The 21,039-nt window shown below is 33.9% G+C and overlaps 1 protein-coding gene across 6 annotated transcripts in view; it reads right to left on the bottom strand.

Moving 5' to 3' along the window:
• Positions 1-21,039, bottom strand: part of fgfr3 (fibroblast growth factor receptor 3) — a 205,133-nt gene that overhangs the window by 26,092 nt on the left and 158,002 nt on the right. For 3 of the 6 annotated variants that reach the window (XM_030126739.1, XM_030126737.1, XM_030126735.1), the window contains exons 8-9: positions 13,247-13,391; positions 8,259-8,434 (exon numbers count right to left, since the gene is read on the bottom strand). In XM_030126739.1, the coding sequence (XP_029982599.1) occupies positions 8,259-8,434; positions 13,247-13,391 (321 nt within the window). Of the gene's footprint in view, positions 1-8,258; positions 8,435-13,246; positions 13,392-18,226; positions 18,372-21,039 lie in introns of all 6 variants that reach the window. The other 3 variants (XM_030126740.1, XM_030126736.1, XM_030126738.1) reach the window with 2 other exon arrangements.

Below are 21,039 nucleotides of genomic sequence, written 5' to 3' on the forward strand. Positions count from 1 at the left end.
AGGTGATTATGTCTTATTTGAAGTGTGATGAGATATTTGGACTAGAAATGAGAAAAATACACTTAGTAACATTTGGATTTTTTCTAGTGAGAAAAGAAACGTCAGTTATCTGGAATTATTTCCGTTACAAGATGGATGATACTGAAACACGTGTTCTGTGTCGATAGTGCCTGGCACCTGTTGCCACAGTGAGAGGAAACACAACTAATTTATTTGACCATTTACATCAGTACCACACAGCTATTATAAACTCCTGAGTATTTTTTCATATCACAGGGTTAAAAAAATCGCAATGTCAGTTTTTTCCAATATCGTGCAGCCCTAATGTGTTACAAATATGTGTATATGTGTACATATAAATGGTCAGTTGGTAGTGACAGGCAGTAGAACCAGCCCATAAACACAGAAGACGCTAAACAACATGTTAGCCCTCTGGATGGAAATATGAGGACAAAAAAAAAAAACCCAAGACAGAACAGTTGTTTTCCTGAAAATGTCGAAGGTGTTTAATAAACCCTTTAAGTGCATATATATTCCCTCTTTTCTTGAGTCAGTTTACTTTTTCAAAATGAAATGTGATTAATATAGATTAAAAATGAATGATATTTAATCGCGATTAATCAACATTAATCCACAGTAACCCTATGATTAATCGGATTAAAGATTTTAATTGTTTACCAGCACTACTATACAGTATATGCCTATTATAAGTATTCACCCCCTTGGATGTTTTACCCTTTTATTGCTTTTATAAATCAATCATGGTTAATAAAATTTGGCCTTTTTTTTTTTACACAAAAATTTTCTTTAATGTCAAAGCGGGGGGTGAATACTTATGATAGGTACTGTATATGTACAGGGTGGGGAAGCAAAATTTACAATATTTTGAGGCAGGGATTGAAAGACAGTGTATGACCAATTAGTTTATTGAAAGTCATGAGAATTTATTTGCCACAAGAAAATTGACATAATTGAAAATGTTTTTATTCTATGTGTCCTCCTTCTTTCTCAATAACTGCCTTCACACACTTCCTGAAACTTGCGCAAGTGTTCCTCAAACATTCGGGTGACAACTTCTCCCATTCTTCTTTAATAGTATCTTCCAGACTTTCTCGTAATAGTTTTGCTCATAGTCATTCTCTTCTTTCCATTATAAACAGTCTTTATGGACACTCCAACTATTTTTGAAATCTCCTTTGGTGTGACGAGTGCATTCAGCAAATCACACACTCTTTGACGTTTGCTTTCCTGATTACTCATATGGGCAACAGTTTGTGAAAAGGTATGGATAATAGTGTTAGGTATGATTATGACATCAATATATGTTTGGTTTCAAAACAATTGACGTAGTGCCTGCTGAGAAAAAACAACTAAATGTTCATTGTAAATTTTGCTTCTCCACCCTGTATGTATATTTGAATGGAGTTTATATAGTTTTGTTTGTAAGTATATTATGTCCGGCTGTATTTAAACTTCCTCAAGTAATTAATTATACTATACTAATACTAACTATACTAATAAATTTAAAGGTCTAATCTAAAGGTCCAGTACTTGGTGTGTGTGGGGGGGCAGATGGATAGGAACTGGATACGACAGTTTAATGTTTGAGTTGTATGTTTCTTGTTACACATTTGAAAACTGAAAACAAAAAGAGACCTTGATTAAAAAAAAAAGAATAAAAAAAGATTTGTCTTGTTTTTTTTGTCCTAAATCCTCTCTCTGGCTTTATAAATCATATGCTTGCCTTGAAAATATGGCTTTTAAGCTGTAGTTTTCTTTTCTAAAAATGCATCTTCTGGCTTTTTCAGGAGTACAACCCTTTAATTTAGATCCTGGAGAGCTGGAACCAACGCAAAACAAGCGAACAGCGAGCGTGTCCTACACTCAGCAGGTGGAGCGCCACGGATAAGAATAACAAACTCATCTGCATTTCAGGCACTCGGGCCATTTTTGCGTCCAGGGAGGACTCGTGGGATCTTTGGCCTCCTGATTAAGTAACGCATACAATAAAAAGTACAGGAGTGAGAGCCACGGTGCTGTACTCTGTTGGTTATGTAAGACAGAAAGTAATAAGAAAAGAAATAGGAGCTGAGACTGTGAACAGAGATGAGACTGTGGGTAAATTAATTACTGTGCAGAAGGAGAGTCTGGGAACCAAAAGGTGATCTTGTCTGGTTTTCAGAAATCCTTTTCCCCTTCATGGACATGTCTGAATCTTGTTTTGTTTTCATTCAGACTCGGTCTGCTCCAACCAATGATGGATGTTCAGTGTTTTTCCTGCAGGTCTAGAAAGTAAAGTCAACCTACGTGTTCTTTAACCCTGTAAAGCCTGAACCATTAGATCATTGACAGAAAATTCCAGTTTTTTTGAAACTGCAGCCTTTATTGATCATTCTGAAAACCCCCCAAATTTTTTAAAATTTTTTTCAAATATCAGTTTCCATGTATGAGTTTCGATTTTGTATCATATTCGACACAACGGGTCTCAAAGCTCAAATATTATTTTTGAACAAACAACGCACCGTACTTTCCGGTCTATAAGCCGCTACTTTTTTCCACACACTGTGAACCCATGGCTCTAAAATGATACGGCTAATTTATGTTTTCTGGGTTAACAATCGATCCGGCTGATGAAGAAGGAAATAGAGCTGCTGCACGTAAGTTTGGCATCAACGAATCAATGGTAAGACGGAGATGGGGTGGGTGCTGTTTATAGTCCGAAAAGTACGGTATTAGGGCCACATTAGAAAATAAAAACACTGTGGCTACGAGAATAAAGTCATAAAATATTGAGATAAAATTCAGATTATTTTTAGAATAAAGTGTAATGCAAAAAGAGTCATAATATTATGAGAATAAAGTCATAGTTTTAAATAATTTAATGAAAATAACGGTGTACTTTTATGAGATTAAAGTTGTAATATTTTAATAATAAAGCCATAATATTATGAGAATAAAGTCGTGATTTAACCCTATATAGCCTGAACCATTAAATCATCAACAGAAAATTCCAGTTCTTTGAAACTGGAGCCTTTATTGGTCCTTCTGAACAACCAAAACCATTTTTTTCCCCCCAAATATCAATTTCCATGTAGGATTTTCAATTTTGTATCATATTTGATACATCAGGTCTCAATGCTCAAATATTATTATTTTTGAACAAACAACGTATTAGGGCCACATTAGAAAATAAAAACTGTCAAAATGAGAATAAAGTCAAAAAATATTGAGATAAAACCCACATTTTTTTGAGAATAAAGTCTAATACAAAAAGAGTCATAACATTATGAGAATAAAGTCATAGTTTTAAATAATTTAATGAAAATAATGTCAATTTAATGAGAATTAAGTCCATGTATGATTTTCAATGTTGTACCATATTTGATACATCAGGTCTCAATGCTCAAATATTATTTTTGAACAAACAAAAACATGTCTAACAAATTGGTAATAAACTTTTAGAGTCAGTGAAAATGACTCAGTGATAAAATCTAGAATCACTGTTGTTTTTTCCACTGGAGTCAGCTATAAATGAAAAAAAATGGAGTTTGAAGGTTAAATGTCAGCGTTTCTTCTACACGAGTGAGTTTGATTCTAAGTCTCCTGAAGGTATAAAGTTATTATGGGATGTTCTTATCTTTGCTAAGTTGCCGTTTGTTGATCCTCGGTTCAGACTAAACTGTGACAGTTCTGACCTTGTTTGTTGGATTCAAACAGATCTTTAGTTCAGCTATTGACAACACAAACTGAACAGAAAACAGAGGTGATCAGTGGTTTTACTGTGGCTGTTTTCAGTCTAAAAACAGAGCGAAGCTAACAGAGCTAAGCTAACAGAGCTAAAGCTAACAGAGCTAAAATGTAAACTATCAGCTGATGCAGCACGTGAAAATTATAAGACACAGTGTTATTTTTGAGTGACTGTTAAAAAAAGCGTCTATACAGAGGTCCAGAATGTTGGTGTTATGACCATAATGATTAGCACAGATTGGTTTGAGTATTTTTTTGTTTTTGTTTGTCTGTTTTTTGTATTCGCATATATTTGTTTTCTTCGTTTGGTGTTCTGTTTGCCTGTTTGATACGTGAGTGCGTGGATACGAGCCACCTGTATGGGGTGGGGGGCAAGTTCACAACTTTTGTAAGAAATTCTATAAATGTTGTCAATGTTGCTGATATGGAAAAATGATAAATAAAGTTGTTTAAAAAAAAAAAAAAAAAGCGCCTATGATTTTAAGTTTGAAGAAGTAAACTTGATGACATCATAATACAGATGTGTGGAAACAATGAACTTCACACTTTGGATAAATATCACTGATTTGTTGGTAGTTTTGGCAGTTTTAAGTCTGTTCTGGTACAATACTGCCCCCCGCTGGTGAGAGTTTGTAATATCAATACTACATATAAGCCCCTTAAAACTACTTCTTCATAATCTGTGTTCAGATACACTTTTATAACACACATGAGCCTCGGCAGCAGCATAAAGCACCTGATACTTGCTTTATTTTAATACTGGTCCTATTACTTATGCAGGACTTAATGTCAATTGGCCACTAACACTGTCACATATTTAAAAGAACACAAAAACCTATGGTGTACCATATGTGAAAGTTGTGCTTATTGGATGTGTTAACTGTTATTTATTGCTACTGCATTGTCATTACATTTATTTCGAATGATGTAAACACTAAAAAGAAAAAGTTAAGGATATTTAAAATTTTTGGGCTATTTTTTTCAGTTGGGATTCTTGCAAAATGCTTTTTACTTTTTTGTGTGTGAACTGAATTGAAACACATTTTTTTAATGACCAGACATAGTTTTATTAACAAATGGTAAAAAATAAATAAATAAATAAATAAATAAATAAACTTGTTTGTAGTGTACATTTTTTTATGTCTTTTTAATTGGGGCCCCAGGAAGACTAGCAACCACCACAGTGGAAGCTAATGGGGATAAACAATAAACAATAAATAGCACAGTTTGGAGAAGAGGAATCAATCTAGTGGTAAAAATAAACTAGCTACGTTTCTGCATGAAGGCATTGGATATGACGCAATAAATAAATAAATAAATGAATAAAAATGTGACAGCTTTTGCAGCATGTATCTGTCATGTTCAACGGTTTTCTTCCAGTATATTATGACTTTGTAATCTCAGTGATATTCATTATGTTGGTCATTTGTCCAGGACTACAGATGGAAATGAGCTTCTCTGCTAAATCTGGTGCATGCATCTTGTTCTTTGTAACTAATGCCAATACACACTGTCCTGTAACTAAATAAATAAATACAAATCAATCCAAATTCAAATGTTGAAATCAGTGAATGTGACCATCATTAGTTTGTATGATACATTATATTTTCTGGCATTAGAGCCTTGGAACTCCCTGCAAAAAAAAGCTGGAGGAAAATGGGAGTAAGCGACCTCCAGTATGTGCAATAGAAGCCACGTGCAGAGGAATTTACATTTATATTACACAGACATATGAATATGCAAAGTACGAAATATCTCCATCTGCACACGAGGCCCGAAACTGACAAACGCTTTCATTAACTAGATGTAGTTTCATCCTTCAGCTTATTATTTGTGCTCATTTGTAGTCTTGGAGATGTTTTGAGCTAATTCGACAGGGGCCAATTCTCGTCTTTTGCGTCTGTGTTGCTGAAACTCGCCGTCAAATCGAAGCGGATCGGGGGTCAGGATCCTGAACGTGGCGTCCTGAAGGACAATGGCGTGAGGAGTTGTTCAGGCTGTGGAAAAAGCAGCTGCTCCACTTTATGTTTCTCTCCAAACAGTTGAGGGCTGAGTGTGCGTTACACAGAGAGTGAAATCTAAAACTAACACTGACAGTCACAGGAGGGCATAAATATCCCAGAGCTGAATCTGCTCCAAGATAAATGCGAACACATGTCACCAGTGTGATGCCTTCCAGCGTTCACACTACGTCACCAAAAAACAGCAGGACGGGCCCAGACCCACGACAAATCCACGCACAAATAACCCTCTGGATTTATTTAGAATCCAGGTTGTGTGCGTCCTCTCCTGCATGCACTTCTTCTGTCTTCTTATGAGGAAAAATGACGTGATTTTTCCAGAAATGTTTTCCTGGGCTAATAACGTTGCCTGCCCAAAAAATGATTCTAGTAATTTATTTTGGAGAAATAGCTGCACAAACAGCTTCTGGTGCAATTAATCTGTTCTTAACATTACGTTTTGTGCAGAAATTTATAGTTTTCCACACTTTACCTGTCTGGAATGCATCCGTGGAATGCACAAAAAGGTGGAAAACTGTCATCACGTATGGGTGTTTTTAACAAGGCAGGTGATTTTTTTCAACACATTTGGGTAAAAGGTTAATGTGGGATCTCCTCTATGTATTAATCTGTTTTTATCTAAGTTTAATTTATATTTTCTTTCACTTTCCATCTTATTTATCATCTGTAAATGGGTCTTTCCATGAAACTGGGTTTATTTTGGTATCTGGGACTTTCCCAGCTTTTTTAGACCTGATAATAAAAGAGACATTTAGACATATTTCCCCCCAGGATGGACCTAATGATGACCTCAGATAAATGCCAAAAAATTATACTCTTGCTCTGAGCCATCCCATAATTAATGAATTTTTAATAAAATATTGGGGCCAAAATTGGGACATGCAAAAGCTACCTAGGCGTCCTGGTGAAATTGTCTTATATAGACTATAAATAAAGACACTGTGTTAAATGTGTCAATCCTAGTGGTTTTTCTAATCCAGACATGTGGGTTTTTCGTGAATCTTGGTCTCATTCCAGGTTTCGTGTCCACTCGTGTTACATGCAGAACCTGCCCATTTAAATACATGTGGGTGCTTCCATGAAACTGGGTTAATTTTGGTATCTGGCACTTTTCCAGCTTTTTAGACCCAATACTAAAAGAGAAATTTAGACATATTTCCCCCTAGGATGGACCTAATGATGACCTCAGATAAATGCAAAAAATATATACTTTTGCTCTGAGCCATCCCATAATTAATACATTTTTAATAAAATATTGGGGCCAAAAATAGGACCAAAATATGGACAGTAAAAACTACCTAGGTGTCAGTGCATTCGATCTGAAAACATAAATGCTCCTGTATAGACTATAAATAAAGACACTGTGTTAAATGTGTCGATTCTAATGGTTTTTCTAATCCGCACATGTGGGTCTTTCATGAATCTCAGTCTCATTCCAGGTTTCGTGTGTAACCCATCGTGTCCAGTCGTGTTACATGCAGAACCTGCCCATTTACACGCATGTAAATCACGAATGACTTTTGCAACAGCGGTCATTTTTGTGAAACACTCTGCCTTGTATAGTTACTTTGATTCCCAAAATGAAGAGATATTTTTAAAAAATAGTATCGCGTAATTCTCACGTCCTTTTTCCCTTGGCTACGTCAGGGTAATCATTGCATATGGAATCATCTGTGAACTGCTGGAATACTGACTAGTCATAATTTCAGGGGAAAACTAAGATATCACTGAGTTGTCTGTGGATTTGCCCTGTGTAATAGTGTGGGTATTGGGGGGGGGGGGGGGACCTGAAAGAAAAAGACGCGAGAGTTCATTATAGAAACTACGGAAGAGGATTAGAGCCACTGGGAAAAAAACAAAACAAAACAAAAATTAATGACCAATATCTCAATATATTTTATTATTATTATTATTATTATTATTATTATTATTATTATTATTATTATTATTATTGTGAGATTAAAGTCAGAATTCCGAGAAAAAAGTCAAGATTCTGAGATTAAAGACAGAATTCTGACTTCTTTCTCATAATAATAATAATAATAATAATAATAATAATAATAATAATAATAAAATAAATATATTGGACCTAGATATGAATTTTTTCCATTGGCCCTAATCCTCTTCCGTAGAAACCCGGTGTCCGTGTCAGATGCAGATTTTTGTATGAGCACGTCAAATAAAAATGTGTTTTATCTGAAAAATAGTTTCTCTTTCATCTCAGTAAAGTATTTATTTTTAAAATAGACCCAAAGTGCTTCCAAACTTGCTTCATAACATCTGGTTTGAAGTTTTAACCCCTCTGTCCAAATCACATTGAACTGCACTAAACTATAAAAAAAAAAAAGCTGCAACACAAACTAAATTCAGGTATTTAGTAGCTTTAATCTACATCTAATTAGCCCAAAGATGTGCTAAAAGCCGAACTGAAGACACAGAGAGAGAAAAAGGGCAAAAGTTGATACGAATCTTGTATCTACTTTCTGTTACCTGTCTCTTGAGGGGGAACTTGGACAGTTTCTGCACGGGCGGCGTGGGCAGAGTCTTCTGCGTGGTCATCCTCATGCGGCACAGGACGCCAATGACGACGGCCAGAATGAAGAGCACGCAGCCCGTCACGTAGATGAGGATGTCGGCGTAGTAGTCGTCTTTATCTGGACTTACTGCTGTGTGACGTCCAGGAAAGAAAATTTAAAAAGTGAATCAGACACGGAGCATTTATCACCTGTTTCAGCCTGATTCCCATCTATGACGACGTAGTAGGACCATGTAAGAACAGAAAAACACCTGTCACTACGAGAATAAAGTCGTAAAATACTGAGACAAAACCCGCAATTTTATGAGAATGAAGCTGAATACAAAAAGAGTCATAATTTTATGAGAATAAAGTTGTAATATTTCGAGAATAAAGCCATAATATTATGAGAATAAAGTCGTAGTTTTAAAAAAACCCTCAAAATTTAACAAAAATAATGTCGTACTTTTACGAGATTACTTAAAAAGAGGTGGGAAAAATATCATAATTTACAAGAATAAAGTCATACCCACTCGTCACATAATGGAGAACTTGGAACATTTTGTAAGGTTCTACTTTCATTTGGGGTTTATGCAAAATACAAAATACTGAGCCTATTAGCCCCGCCCACCATCAGCACATTACCATTAGTCATTTGGTCCAACAGAAGTGAAATTTGGTGTTTCGATGGAAACTCTGTCATCAACAAGGCTAAAGGCTTACAATTTATGAATTCTGACTTAATATTGCACTATTGCAAATTTATTTTCAAAATAGTACAACTTTAATCTCATAAAAGTACATTATTTTTGTTAAATTACGAGTTTTTTTTTTTAAAATGAGTTGATGGTGGACGGGGCTGATAGGCTCAGTATTAAGTTTTTAAATTACAATGTTATTCTCATAATATTATGGTTTTATTCTTGAAATATGACGACTAATCTCATAAAAGTACGACATTATTTTCGTTAAATTATGAGTTTTCTTAAAACTATGGCTTTATTCTTGTAATATTACAACTTTATTTTCTTAACATTATGAATTTTTGTATTCGACTTTATTCTCATAAAATTATGGGTTTTATCTTGATATTTTCCGACATTATTCTGGTAAATTATGCTATTTTTCCCACTTGTTTTTAAATTACAACGTTATTCTCCTAATATTACGTCTTTATTCTTGAAATATGACGTCTTTAATTTCATAAAAAGTACATTATTTTTGTTAAATGAGCTGTTTTTTTAAACTACAACTTTACTCTCATAATATTATGGTTTTATTCTCAAAATATGACGACTTTAATTTCATAAAAGTACAACATTATTTTTGTTTAATGAGTTTTTTTAAACTACAACTTTATTCTCATAATATTATGGTTTTATTCTTGAAATATGATGACTTTAATCTCATAAAAGTACGACATTATTTTCGTTAAATTATGAGTTTTCTTAAAACTATGGCTTTATTCTTGTAATGTTACAACTTTATTTTCTTAACATTATGACTTTTTGTATTCGACTTTATTCTCATAAAATTATGGGTTTTATCTTGATATTTACCTACATTATTCTGGTAAATGATATTTTTCCCACCTGTTTTTAAATTACGACGTTATTCTCCTAATATTATGTCTTTATTCTTGAAATATGACGTCTTTAATCTCATAAAAAGTACATTATTTTTTTTCTATTTTTAAACTACAACTTTATTCTCAAAATATTTTGACTTTAATCTCATAAAAGTATGACATTATTTTCGTTAAATGATGAGTTTGTTTTTTTTTTTTTTTTTAACAACGTCTTTATTCTCATAATATTAGGACTCTTTTTGGATTTGACTTTATTCTAAAAAAAAATTCAGGTTTTATCTCAATTTACAACTTTTTTCTCATAGTGACTGTTTTTATTTTCTTACGTGGCCCTCATATGCCGTCGTACCCATCACACCATGCATTAGTAACAGATTAGAACCAAACCCTGCTTTACTCAGTAGCATCTTTCACCTGTAAAGACTCTGGAAACCTTTTGACAACACTCATAAATCAAAGCTGAAACTTACTTTGCGTGTTTAAGACGTATGCGTTGGGTTCACGGGCTGAGACAGCGAACTAATCAGCCTGTGGTTCTATCCTGCAGCAGGTAATTGCACCTGTGATACGCTTCTCTCCGGGGAGGTAATTATTGCGTTAAACACCGAACACAAAGTCTTTAAATTGCCTCGTAGCCTTGAGACATTTAAGCAGACAATCTGCTATGATTAAAAACGTTTTTTCTATGGAGGCTGGATTACATGGACGCTTCATCCAATTAAAGAGGCCATAGAATGCACTTAAATCATCTTAACAGGTAATAATCTCCGATAGTGTACTCTAATTACACAGGTACGAAAATGATTGTTAGATGAGTCTGCTACTGAGTTTAAACATGACATTTCCACATTGTACAGCGGTAAATACATTCAGTGGTGGACTCTAACTAATTACATTTACTCATGTTCTGCCCTTAATTACACATTTGATCCACTTACACCTGGAAAAAGCCAAAAATTACACTTTTTACTCCACTACGTCTTTCATACATCAGTTTTTCATCTCCTTCCAGTCTTCTACGGACCTTAAATGTGTTAAGTTTGCAATAAATAGAAGAATCAAGTGTGTTTTTTGGGGTTTGAGTATCAAATTGTCGTAGTTGTACTGTAAAAACTGTGACAAATGCATTATGATGAAGCTGAAAATGTTTTTTTTTCTGAGCTCATGAAGCGTTGACTTAGCACAGCGATGCCACAAACAGGATGATTTTATAGAATATGATGCATCGCTATGGAGTAAACTAATTGAAATCAACCTAATGCAACGTACAATTCAACGTAGCAGGAATTAATCAAATAATATCACCTAGAATTGTAAACTATTAATGGTGCTGATTTTACTGATACACGCTTAAATTTAACCCATAAAGATTCAAACATCCATTAACGACCAAAACCATCGACTGAAGTAAATATTTATTTTAGGATTAATTTATTATTAGGATTAATGGATCAACAGGTATTAAACAGTTTCGATCAGTAGATGCTTTTAGTCAGTGATAGATGTTTGGGTCTTATGGGTTAATATAAAGTTTTACCACCTACTTTACCCATTTTAACTGCAAATAAGATTAGTTAATTGAGATACAATTCTTTTAAAGTCTTATAATTTTCCTAGATTTGGCTGTTTAACCCATAAATACCCAAACGTCCACTCCCTACCAAAACCATCTACTGATCTAAACTGTTTAATACCTGTTGATCCACTAATCCTATCAATACATGTAAATAATTGGTGTAAAATACAGTTTGTCATCTTTTCATGGTCATCAGATATGACCCATTTGGACGCTCAGAGGCTCCATAGTTGCCGTGGAAATGACAAACTGTTTTTATTTACACCAATTATTTACATGTATTGATAGAATTAGTGGATCAACAGGTATAAAACCAGTGGTTCTCAACCTTTTTAGGCTCATGACCCCATTTTAATGTCACAAATTTCTGGCGAGCCCAGACATTCAAAGAGGAGACTTTTTTTTTTTTTTTGATAAAAATTTATTAGTTTTTGATCATGTAATAGTTTGCTATACTATGTTGCAAATAAATGTTAATTTTAGATGATCTTTAGGCTACATAATGTATATAATGCACCTTTTTGGTGTCTGCTTCTCCGTTTCTCTTAGACGTCTTAGTGGAGCCAGGTGGGTGAAGAAATCTGTCCATTCTTTGTTCAGTCCATTTTTTAAAAAAATGTATTTATTTAGACAGGGACAATGCACAATATACATTAACCTTAAAAAGAAGAGATGTAGCGTACCAGGTTCTAGCACTAGTGCTAATTTCCACTTGTAGTCCCTGGGCAGGCTGATGTTATCATTAAAAAAAAAACAGACGTTACTAAAAACTAAAACATTAAAAAACAGTAAAAAAGGCATATTTATAACTCCATCTGTATATCATGAAAAAATTTTTAAAAAATCTGACTTTCTGACTGTATTCGGGCCGGTTGAAGCATCATAACGCACTCAGTCACATGATCAGGTCAATCAGGATACGCCCTCTCACATATTATATCCTGCACTTTATTTGTACTGGATTTTATTACGAAAAGTGTGTGGTGTTTTAATTAGAATGAAATATATATGGAATCATTAAAAAATATTTTTTATTAGTAATTTTTTTTTTTTTTTTTAATTACTAGAAATTTAAGGCGTCTCCATTTGAATTCCAGGTGACCCCACGTGGGGTCATGACCCCAAGGTTGAAAAAACACTGTATTAAACAGTTTAGATCAGTAGATGGTTTAGGTCGACAGTGGGTGTTTGGGTTTTTATGGGTTAAATATAGAAAAATACATAAATTATACAGATAAAATACAAAATACAGAGGATAATATTATACATAAATGTGATAAATCACTTAATAAATTTTAGATATTGAGAAAATTTCATGTGGGAACTGACATAAAAGTAGCGCTAGGTCTTTATGGGTTAAATATAGAAAAATACATAAATTATACAGATAAAATACAAAATACAGAGGATAATAAAAATAAATGTGATAAATCACTTAATACATTTTTGATATTGAGAAAGTTTCACGTTGGAATTGACATAAAAGTAGTGCTAGGTCTTTATGGGTTAAATAAAGAAAAATACATAAATTATACAGATAAAATACAAAATACAGAGGATAATATTGTAAATAAATGTGATAAATCACTTAAAAAAGGTGAGATATTGAGAAAGTTTCCCGTTGGAATTGACATAAAAGTAGTGCTAGGTCTTTATGGGTTAAGTTGTGCAGTAATTTCACAGTGTTATATTAGTACTTAGTAGGATCTGAGTACTCTATTACTAAATTCCACCACTGATTACTTAAAAATAAGAGACAACACAAGTCCAGAGTGTCCCAGAGAAGAAGAAGAATATACCTGGAAGCACCGTCAGCCAAGCAGAGTGGTAAGCATAGCCGATAGAGTTCCCTGCCAGACAAGTGTACTCGCCCGCATCCTCAAAAGACACATTGGTCAAGAAGAGAACCTCTAGCTCCTTATCTGTAGTGTTAATACCAGCCGTCTGTGGAGGATGACAGAGGGATAAGATGGAGGAGAGGGAACCGGAAAAAAAAAGAGAGAGAGGAGAGATACGGTGAGGCCAAAGCTTCTTAGAGGAAACACCAAAAACCCCCGGGAGGAGGAGACGTGGAAGGTGAAAGGAGGATTGAAAGGATCCAGCAGCGACGTTTCCTTCTGCTGACACAACTGTCACCGACACCTGCAGAAAGCCAAGCAGGACCTGCACAAGAACAGGCCACTGGTTCAACTTAAAACCACTGGCACCATATGGACTAAAGGATGTGGACCAAAGGATGTGGACCAAAGGATGTGGACCAAAGGATGTGGACCAAAGGATGTGGACTAAAGGATGTGGACCAAAGGATGTGGACCAAAGGATGTGGACTAAAGGATGTGGACCAAAGGATGTGGACCAAAGGATGTGGACCAAAGGATGTGGATGCGGTGAAGTCAGGTGTTTGTTTTCTAACGGGTCTGGGATACAAAACAATAACAATACATGTCATAGTATAGTTTATATAGTTTTATATTGGGATACATTTCTTTCTTTCTTTGTTTCTTTCTTTCTTTCTTATGTCATAATATAGTTTCATATTGCGATAAATATCTTCTTTCTTTCTTTCTTTCTTTCTTTCTTTCTTATGTCATAATATAGTTTCATATTGCAATAAATATCTTCTTTCTTTCTTTCTTTCTTTCTTTCTTTCTTTCTTTCTTTCTTTCTTTCTTTCTTATGTCATAATATAGTTTCATATTGCGATAAATATCTTCTTTCTTTCTTTCTTTCTTTCTTTCTTATGTCATAATATAGTTTCATATTGCGATAAATATCTTCTTTCTTTCTTTCTTTCTTTCTTATGTCATAATATAGTTTCATATTGCAATAAATATCTTCTTTCTTTCTTTCTTTCCTTCTTTCTTTCTTATGTCATAATATAGTTTCATATTGCGATAAATATCTTCTTTCTTTCTTTCTTTCTTTCCTTCTTTCTTTCTTATGTCATAATATAGTTTCATATTGCGATAAATATCTTCTTTCTTTCTTTCTTTCTTTCTTTCTTTTTTTTCTTTCTTATGTCATAACATAGTTTCATATTGCGATATATATCTTCTTTCTTTCTTTCTTTCTTTCTTATGTCATAATATAGTTTTACATTGGGATAAATATCATTTCATCGGTTAGTTTGGTTTTAATTGTTTTCTTTTCTTCCAAAATGCCTCAGAGATGGTTTTGACTTTATTTTTTTTCTACACTGAATTTATTTATTTTTTAATCTGTAGTGGCTTTTCCATTGGACATCTGTGCAAAACTTTACCGATATTTACTAAATGTCGAAAAAACAGAAATGCATAATGTTGGTTTTTCCATTAAATCAGAAATGCGATGATTTGTTTATTTATTATCACTGGAAGTCATTCCATAAACATGGCGACAAACGTAAATATGGTGTTGATTTACAGATGTATTCATTATTATTATATATTACCCCTCTATCCCGTACTAAATTCAAAAATGATTCAGCTTCCTGGTGTGTCCACATATACTGCACCATGTTTCTTTTAAAAATCTTCTTCTTCACTTGTTGTAACGTCTGTTTTTTGTTTTTTATTCACGTGACTCTAGTTGCAGAAAAAGGTCTTTCCATTGCAGTTTTGCATCATATACCAATTGCGCTACACCTGAAAAAATCACCTCTTGCCAGTGTAAAAACTTTTCATTGAAAAACGAGAGTTTTGGTGAAATTGTTATTCCATTAAGCAAATTTTTATGCTCAAGTTTTATTCACACAATTTGAGGGTCAATGGAAAAGCGACTTGTGTCAATGATTTTAAATGTTCAACCTCTAAACTTCGACAATATTTTTCATGCTCTGGTTGTAAATAATAGTTTTCTACCACAATTAACCATCTATTTTCTTCAGATCTTCTGTTAAACTTTAAGAAAATACTGATGTTTTTATCTGAAATCATCATGAACAGGACATCTTACAGCTGTAGACATGATGAGGCCCAATATTTTTGTCCATATACTTCATAAACATCAATATTTCCTTAAACAAAACTAACCAATCCAATGCAATATAGTTTCTAAACAACAAACATTTATAAACTTCTGAATTCACCGTGTCCAAATACTTTTGTCCATGTAGTGCACATTCACGCTGCAGTATTTGACCTAACCTGGGACCTTGCACACATCAAATAAAGGTATGAGCACTTATTTTTACATAGATAATCTGCATTTGCTTTAAAAACCAGATGAAATGATCCGTTTATGATGAATGAAGACAACTTAATTAATATCCAATGAAAGAGTTGGTTTACACAATCCAATTCAAACAGCTGCAGGATTAGACTGAGTTTAAGCCGAACCAGTGAAAGTCACCTGTAAAAGCAAAGTGAGTCCCATCACCGAAGGCTTGGTCTGCAGAAAGAATGGAATGGTGAGATCTGGGGTGAAAATGCACGCTTACAGTTGGGGGAGGGGGGTAAACAGTAAAATCTCAGAGACTTATTCCTGGGGGGGGGGGGGGGGGGGGACGAGGAAAAAAATGCTGTATGTTTTTACTGTGGTGTCTGACATCTTCTCTTTGTCTCCTTTGAAACTTTCCTTACAGTGCTGTTCGCATGTTTTAAATAATGATATTAAAAGTAGTAACAATATCTTTATCCTAGGTCCGTCCTGGGCATGACATTAAACAGCTGAGTTACTGCTCACCCAGGACGCTCATGTCATCCATACTCATCACTGAGAAACAGTAGCGAAATGATCCAGTGACGTTTATGGTGTGTTTTTTCTGAAAACCCACGTGAGCTTGTTAATAATCATTAGCTACTCTTTTAACTGGTGTTGTGCCAGGGTACGTAAGCCTGATCGCAGGAGCAGAATTTCAACTTTTTATCTCAAAATTTCAACTTTTTATCTCATAATTATGACTTTTTTATCTCATAATTTCTAGTGTTTATCTCATAATTATAACTTTTTATCTCATAATTTCATCTTTTTATCTCATACTTTCAACTTATTACCTAATAATTATGACTTTTTATCTCATAATTTCAACTGTTTATCTCAGAATTATGACTTTTTATCTCATAATTTCATCTTTTTATTTCATAATTTCAGCTTTTTATCTCATAATTGACTTTTTATCTCATAATTTTAACTTTTATATCATAATTATGACTTTTTATCTCACAATTTCAACTATTTATCTCATAATTTCAATTTTTTTATCTCATACTTTCAACTTATTGCCTCATAATTATGACTTTTTTTTATCTCATAATTTCAACAGTTTACCTCACAATTATGACTTTTCATCTCATAATTTTTGAACTTATTACCTCATAATTATAACTTTTATCTCATAATTTCATCTTTTTATTTCATAATTTCAACTTTTTGTCTCATAATTATGACTTTTTATCTCATAATTTTAACTTTTTTTTATTTCATAATGTACTTTTTATCTCATAATTTCAACTTTTATATCATAATTATGACTTTTTATCTCACAATTTCAACTATTTATCTCATAATTTCATCTTTTTATCTCATACTTTCAACTTATTGCCTCATAATTATGACTTTTTTTAATCTCATAATTTCAACAGTTTACCTCACAATTATGACTTTTCATCTCATAATTTTTGAACTTATTACCTCATAATTATAACTTTTATCTCATAATTTCATCTTTTTATTTCATAATTTCAACTTCTTGTCTCATAATTATGACTTTTTATCTCATAATTTTAACTTTTTTTATTTCATAATGTACTTTTTATCTCATAAGTTCAACTTTTATTTCATGATTATGACTTTAAAAAACGTTTCATTTTTATTATATATAAACCACTTGTATCGTGGCTTCACTGGATCTTGATAAATTATTCAAAATTATTTTCTTGTATTTTTTTTTTTTTTTAGGGGGGACAACCTTATTATTGGGGGGCGGGGGGCATGTCCCCCCCGTCCCCCCATGGGATTTCTGCCTATGGGTGAGATGACAGCTCTCAAAAGCATCTAATAAAATTAACCATAACATTTTAAAAGATGTAAATACAGGACTTAGATCTGGAATTAATGAGGGTCATGTCTTGATAAACCCATCCATCCATGCTTTTTTCCATATTCTTTTATATTTTTGCATAATTGTAGCTGGAATAAAGGCTTTAATTATTAACAAGGTCAGCTTTCTTTAACAAGATGGAACCAGATTTGCCTGAAAATATGAAAGAGCATCATTTTGGCTCTGACTAAGGTTGCTGTGATGACCAGTGAGGAGTCCATTTCTAAGTCTGATGAGGCTTTATAGGTGGTTGGGGGGGGGGTTGTGGTGCTGGACTCTTGCTCCCCAGACATCGGTAATGAACAGTGACACCCAGCCCCAAATATAAATCAGACTCCTGCTGCATGCTTTCACATAAAAGCAGATTAATACATGGGGGGACGCGCTCCCAGGGAAATCAATAGGGGTCTGTGGGTGTGGGTTGGTGGGGAGGGTGGGGGGTCTTTTATCTGTGTGTGTTTGTGAGCAAAGATGTGAGGCTTTTGAAGTCGTCTGTGTAATTAAAGGTGTGATATTGTGTTTTGTTATTGATCTGGGTGGAAGGCGAAGTGGCACCGCATGTTAAAACGGATGACAAGCTCAAAAAAAAAGAAAAAAAAAAGCATATAAAGCAGATCCCAGCGGAGGAATATGTGTATATGTGTGTGTTCTATTAGTGAAAGGCCATTTAACCCACAACCAAGAGAAGCCCCGCAGAGAGGAGGAGGCACAGCAGAGGACGAGACGACGGTCGGACGCCGCTCAGAGCTCAAGAATTTACCTGGTTTGTGAATCTTAAGCCAGAAAGCGTTTTCTGACTTTCCTACAAAGTTAGAGGCACGACACCAGTACTTCCCGGCGTCTTTCTCTGTCACGTTGGACAGTTTCAACTTATCGTGGGCCTCAGTGCGTTTACTGATAATACTCTGCAAAAAGGGGACATTGAAAGGAGGCACAGTGAGGCCTTGAACAACCAGTACCTGCAAAAAAAACACATGCACATGACGTACAGACAGGTGGGAAATGAAAGGATGTGTCCAATATCAGAATTATAAATAACCTACAATTAACACATTTTAGTTTTGTTTATTTCATTGGTAACCTTGACTTCTGGCTGATAAAATCCTTGACTCCAGGTGAACACTTAGGTCAAATTTTAATCCATTATGTCAAATTGGAATTGAAATAGGTTGTAGAAAACCACTCGATTTTTGCCAAAATTAATGTAAAGATAGTTTTGCAGCGCCTGAAGGGTTCAAATTCAAACTTTAAGAACTATTACACTGGAAAAAATCAAAATCTTTCCAAATGTTTTTTTCTTATTTCTAGTCCAAATATCTCATCACACTTAAAATAAGACAGAATCACCTAAAGAGGAACTTTTCAGTGAGATATAAGAACTGATTTTGAAACAATAGATCTGGAAAATCTTATCGCAAGAAATCTTATCACGATAATTTTCACTTGTTCCATTGGCAGATTTTTTTTTGCTTGAAGTAAGCAAAACAAAACAAAAAAATCTTAAACTAAGCAAAAAAAAAAAAAAATCTGCCTTTTCTTATTCTAGTTCTTATATCTCACTGAAAAGTTCCTCTTTAGGTGATTCTGTCTTATTTTAAGTGTGATGACATATTTGGACTAGAAATGAAAAAAATACACTTGGTCAGATTTGGATTTTTGCAGTGTACCAAGATAAAAAAAAAACAAAAACAAAACTTAGATTCAGAAGTGTTAGACACTTTGTCTTGTTTTAAGAGTTCATTTCTTATTTTAAGTGTTCATACATCTGTAGAACTGCTTATTTCTAGATTTAATTTAATTAATCTTAATTCAAGAAATCCTGTCCAGTGAAACTCTCTTGCTGCATGGCCAGATATTTCCTGTTTTCAGTAGCTTTTTCCTCAGATTTAGTGTTTTTATCTTGTTTTTAGACACCCCTATTTGCAGTCTATCTATCTATCTATCTATCTATCTATCTATCTATCTATCTATCTATCTATCTATCTATCTATCTATCTATCTATCTATCTATCTATCTATCTATCTATCTATCTATCTATCTATCCATCCATCCATCCATCCATCCATCCATCCATCCATCCATCCATCCATCCATCCATCCATCCATCCATCCATCCAAAATCTAAAGATTTGGATTTTTGCAGTGTACCAAGATAAAAAAAAACAACAAAACTAAGATTTAGAAGTGTTAGATGCTTGCTTATTAAATCTAGAAATAAGCATGTCTACAAATAAATGAACACTTTATATAAGAAATTAACTCTTAAAATAAGATAAAGTATCTAACACTTCTAAATCTAAGTTGTTGTTTTTTTTTTTTTTTATCTTGGTACACTGCAAAAATCTAAATTCAAGATTTTTTTTGCTTAATTAAAGCAAAAAAAAAAAAAAAAAAAAAATCTGCTAATGAAACAAGTGAAAATTATCTTGGTAAGATTTCTAGAAATAAGATTTTCCAGATCTGCTGTCTAAAAATCAGTTCTTATATCTCACTGAAAAGTTCCTCTTTAGGTGATTCTGTCTTATTTTAAGTGTGATGAAATATTTGGACTTTAAACAGAATACCAGTTTACCCTCTTGTTAATGTTGCACTTCATGTGGAATTTTTTTAGTATTTTTATGCAGAATGTGAACTGACAGAACTGTGAATAGTGCAATACTAATGTTTAAAATACATTTAGTAATATTAATAATTTATTTTATTTTCTATTTGATTTACAGCAGCAGAATTATATTCCTGTTTTTTTATATTCTATTGTCTCTAAAAATTGGGGGAAAAATGTTTTAAAAATTCATAAACGTATTAAAGACATTTTGAGGGGTTTTCTTTCTTCCTGTACCGAACCGAAAAAAAAAAAAAAAAACGAACCGTGGCTTTCAAAATCGAAAACGTACCGAACCGAAAATTTTGTGTACCGTTACAGGCCTAGTATGCTCATTTGCTTTTACACATCAGTGACTAATTTCCCAAATCCTCATTGTTCTTCACTCTATGGTGCAAACACAGAAACTCAACATCTGGACAGAATCCTCCTCATATTCAGGGCTTTTGTTCTGAAATGCTCCTTCAGGATGCAGTTCACAGAGTCAATACTACGGACCAACACCTTACTGAGACACTTTACGTCGTTTTATTCCTTTCATTTTTCACCCGTCTGCACATGCAAAAACCTGCAGAAAACACACAAACACACATTGACTATTTGAGCGATCCCAAGCATTACAACATCAAACCTGTACGATCACACACACACAATCACATACACACACCGTACACATGCTGTCTGCTGCTAGATTAAAGGGATTACTGTACGTCAATCTTTACAAAGTGGGCACACACACACACACACACACATCGTCTCATGACAGGTTCTACTGCAGGGAAACTGTAGATGAATAATTAAACGGGCAAAGCACATAAAGGAGAAAACATATCATGTTTTATGGCTGCTTAATGAACATCCAGGGCAGACGCCTCCCTCAACAAACCCCCCCACCCCACCCCTTAAACGCCAGGCCTGGTCGCTCATCGTTAACTCTTTTTCCAGGCATCAAAAGAGCAATTCAGGCACA

The sequence above is a fragment of the Sphaeramia orbicularis genome, chromosome 22 (assembly GCF_902148855.1).
Source record: "Sphaeramia orbicularis chromosome 22, fSphaOr1.1, whole genome shotgun sequence".
Classification (NCBI taxonomy): domain Eukaryota; kingdom Metazoa; phylum Chordata; class Actinopteri; order Kurtiformes; family Apogonidae; genus Sphaeramia; species Sphaeramia orbicularis.